The 4,586-nt window shown below is 44.2% G+C and overlaps 1 protein-coding gene across 1 annotated transcript; it reads left to right on the forward strand.

Annotated features, from left to right (window-relative positions):
- Positions 1 to 3,768: 3,768 nt before the first annotated feature.
- LOC130974408 (uncharacterized) lies at positions 3,769 to 4,377 on the forward strand. The gene has a single exon (XM_057899297.1). The coding sequence runs from the start codon at positions 3,769 to 3,771 to the stop codon at positions 4,375 to 4,377; it is 609 nt and encodes a 202-aa protein (XP_057755280.1).
- The last annotated feature ends 209 nt before the right edge of the window (positions 4,378 to 4,586 follow it).

The following is a 4,586-nucleotide window of genomic DNA, read 5'->3' on the forward strand; positions in this document are numbered from 1 at the left end:
ATGTGTGATCTAACAATGAAATAACTAAAGGTAGTTGAGGGATTATCCAAATATAGATGTGTTTAAAAAATATGTAACTCAGTATAACAGATGCACAACAAATAAAAACCAAGGTTGCGAGATCCGGACCGGTCATTGAACCGGTTAAGTAACTGGTTTAATGGTTTACTGGTTCAACCGGGGTTCAACCGGTTTAATTAAATATAAAATTTTTTAAAAAAATTAACTCCCCCATATGTGAACTTCTGTAAATCAATCAAGTCACTCTTCAGAACATCCAAAACAGGTACCCAACCTAAGAATCATACTCAACCAAATCATAGGAAGCCATATAGTAATTTCAATGCAGAATTGTGGCACTGTTTTGATTTTGAATCAATAACAGCAAAACAACAATTCACCAAAACAAATATAAAATATTGGATTTAAAAATCAATCTCAGCAGAATAAATAAATTATACAATTGAATTTATAAATCAATCTCAGCAGAATTAATTCAAGATCAACGGACTGAATTCAAATAAAAATTCAAATATTAATATCTCAAAAATCTAGCAGAATCATCAATAATACATCATATGCATGTTCAGAATAAATTTCAAATTTCAAAGTTATAGAGTCAGGGAGATAGAATCAGGGAGAGTTAGAGACTGAAACTTGGGACCTGAGAGGGTTGAAGGCTTGAAGCAGAGAAGAAGAGACTTGAGACCTGAGAGGGTTGTAGCAGAGACTAGAAACTCCACGCGAAGAGAAGCAACGACGGCGAGACACAGTGCGGAGCAGAGAAGCAGAAACGAAGAGGAGGGAGAAGCAGAAACGACGCACGGGGAGGAGGGGAGAAGCAGCAACGACCCGGCGAGGAGCAGAAAAGCGGCGACCCACGGCCCACGGCGAGGAGCAGAGCGGCGACGACCCACGGCGAGGAGCAGCGACAGAGAGAGCTCGGACAGAGATGGCGAGAGAGAGAGAGAGAGGAGAGAGAAGGGTTCGGCGATGAGTTTTAGCTCTGAAGTGGAATGGTGGGAAGTGGCTATTCTTCAAGGAGAAGAGAGAATTATGGGTGGTGGCTGTTCTTCGATTCCAAGAGAAGATTAGGGTTTTCTCACCTTCTACTGAATGAGGGTATTGTGGGGAGGTGTTATGCGCTGGGTGAGAGAGAAAGAGGTGGGGTGGGAGGTGTTATGCGCTGGTTTTTTTTTTTTTTTTTTGGTAAACGGCGCCGTTTTGATTTGGATATTTGAATTTTAAAATAGTATATATTATTATTTATTAAACAAAAAATATTTTAAATACATTATATAATTATAAAAGGCATTAAAAATAATTTGAAAAAACCGTTTTGTTTAACAAGAAGAGCAATGAATAAAAATTATACTTTACACCTTTAACTCAGTTTTATATGAATCGTATATATCCTTTATATTATATATATGATCTCTTAATATTTTTAGAGATTAATATTTAAAGTGGTCTTTAAACACATATAATTTAACTTAATCTTTTAAATATTTAATGTTTAATTTTTTTTCTAATTAAAGATATATTTAAATATTAACAAAGTTAAATTTTCTGTTGACTTTTACTGACCTGTAGTATAAGATAAAAATCATCACTTTTACATTTTTGTGATATGTGATATTTAAGGATTGGACAACGAAGTTAATCACTTAATCTAACCTAATTCTCATGTATATTTTTCAAAAATTAAATAAAAATTTGGATAAAACATAACCCGACCACTACCGCCATAACCCGACCACCACTGCTGGCGTTGCTCCACCGCGACGACTCACTTGAAGGTTAGAGCCATCAGGTACAATGACATCCTCTGCCTTAGTGAGTACATAAACTTTATAACCTCCATCTCCAACTTAGATTAGGAATAGGAAGAAGAAACGAACGGAAAAAGGAAAGAAAAAAAGAGGAGGCAGTGCTGTCAACCACTCACATGCGCATCGTTTTTTTTAGTGCTTCTTTTCCCAAACCCAAATTAAATTAATGAACATTTTATTTTTCTTCATTGTTCATTTACATTTCGTCAGCCCCAACTCAGCTTTAACTTAATTAATAATAATTGAAACTCTGCCAAACAAATTAATTGAATCTTAATATCATGGCTTTGGTTTCATTTTATACTATCACAAAAAAAAATCAAGGAACAAGATTAGTAACTAATTGTTGGAGTAAATCAGAGAAATGACATCAGGCAAAATGAAGGAAATTGATCATTTTTTTTTGGTATTAGGGCAATTGATCATTATTTCATTGTCATTGTCATTGACAAACACATACACTTATAGAGATAGGAGTGTGGGCAAACAAATAAAAGAAGGCCTTTGTTTCTTTAATCTTTAGGGCTTTAAGAAACTTTAGTCATACCCTTGCAAGGAGAGTCTTTCAATAATACTTAAAAAAAAAACTAAACTTTCCAGTAGAGGGAGGAGGAGAAAAAAAAAGAAAGAAAGAAGGCTTCAACCTTAAATCAGCCAACAACTCGCCTCGGGAGGATCAAAGCATGCCGGATTGAGTCTTCAAACTGATTTGGAAGTGGAGCGGTGCGGAGCAAATTCGCTCTGTCCTTTGGTTAGTCGCCAATGATGCTATTTTAACAAATGTCAATCAGTAGAAAAAGATATTTATCTGCCTCTACTAGCTACCCGCGCTGCAACTACCTCATAGAGGACGTCCTTCCTCTGTTACGTGATTGTCCTTATGCCAAATTAGTATTGTTACGGACCAGAGTCCAACCACACTAGTCGTCGGGTCGGGGCGCCATCCCTGACCCAGGCCCAAGCCATCCTCACGATAGGAAGAGTCCGACAGGTCGGTTTCCAACACCCGACCGGGGGCACGCCCGGCTTACACTCCGTACGACCCAGGTCACCAGTCGGGTCGATATCCTTGGGGCCGCCTCCGACTCCCCGATCCAAAGTCCGAAACAACATGTTCCTCCCACGTGGACTAGGACAACTCATAGAAGCTCCTTGGCCAGTGGGCTAGGTCATCCATGGGCCCGTCCTACACAGTATATAAGGAGAGAGGACAGCTCTCCCCCCAAGGTACGTCACATCTTACCTAATTTGGCCATCCCCTCGTACAGACACTAACTTGACCGTCGGAGTGTCCTTGCAGGAGGCCACCCACCTCGTCCTCCTCTCCTCCAGCACCATCAACTCACTGAGCACACCTCAAATGCCCGTTCCAGATCAACCCGGGATTTCCCTCTCTAACCTTCTCATCACCACCCGATCCACCGAGCACTCGAGATCCCGCGGTAACGAATATTGGCGCCATCTGTGGGGACCCTAGAGTAGACATGGAGCGACTTCCCACGTCGGAAGAGCTTCGCGAAGGAGGAGGGGCCCGCCTGAGTAGGGCGAGTTCGACGGCTCGCGCCACCGAACACCCGCGGTCCTCCATTCAGCCTAACCAACAGATCTACACCAAAACCCCCGAAAGACATCCCTTCGGGGGGACAGGAGCCGATAGCGCAAAGATCATGCAGAAACTCAGACACAGAGTACAAAACCTTGAACGGGAGCTAGCACCGAGGAGCCGATCCCCCGGAGACGCCAGCCACTCTCGCGGCGACGCCAGCCGATCTCGCACCCGCTCCCCCTGACCCAAAGACATGAGAGCCAAGAAAGGAGCCCAACAAAGCGCGATGAGACACGTGCTTAGGCAACCTCTCGACCTCACCAGGACAGGTCCGAGAGCCACGGGGAGTCCCAAAGATGGAAGGCCAAGAGACAGCAGGAACCCGTCATCATGGGAGCCACCCCCTTCCACCCCTCGATCCTCAAGGTCCGGCTTCCGAAGAATTTTGACAAGCCAATGGACATGAGGTACGACGGGACCAAGGATCCCCAGGAGCACCTCACGGCTTTTGAAGCAAGAATGAATCTGGAAGGAGTAGGCGACGCGGTCAGATGCCGAGCATTCCCTATGACGCTGGCCTGCCCAACGATTCGATGGTTCAACGCACTCCCACAGGGGTCAATCGTGGCCTTCCCGGACATCTCCCAAAGCTTTCTAGCTTGGTTCATGACACGCATAGCCAAGGCAAAGCACCCGATTAACCTATTAGGGGTTACCCAGAAACCCGAAGAGCCGACCAAGAAGTTCCTGGACAGATTCAACGATGAATGCTTAGAGATCGACGGCCTTACGGACTCGGTCGCCAGTCTTTTCCTAACAAACGGCCGGCTAAACGAGGACCTTAGGAAGCACCTCACAACTAAGCCTGTATGGACCATGCAGGAAATTCAAAGAGTGGCCAAGGAATACATCAATGATGAGAAAGTTAGTCAGGTTGTAGCAACTAATAAACGGCAGCTCGCTAACCCCCCCAGCTCGGCAGGCCCCCCAAGTCGATAGATACAGAGAAACTCCCAGGGACGGCATCCTAGCCAAGCAACCCCCACGGATAGGAAGATTCACCAACTACACGCCACTCACGGTGCCCATAGTGGAAGTCTACCAGCAAATTGCGGACAAAGGAATCGTATCCAGACCCAGACCTCTGAAAGAGAGAACGGGGGGTAGCAAAAGCCTCTACTACGATTATCACAAGGGCTTTGGTCACA

Source organism: Arachis stenosperma, chromosome 4, assembly GCF_014773155.1.
Source record: "Arachis stenosperma cultivar V10309 chromosome 4, arast.V10309.gnm1.PFL2, whole genome shotgun sequence".
Classification (NCBI taxonomy): Eukaryota; Viridiplantae; Streptophyta; class Magnoliopsida; order Fabales; family Fabaceae; genus Arachis; species Arachis stenosperma.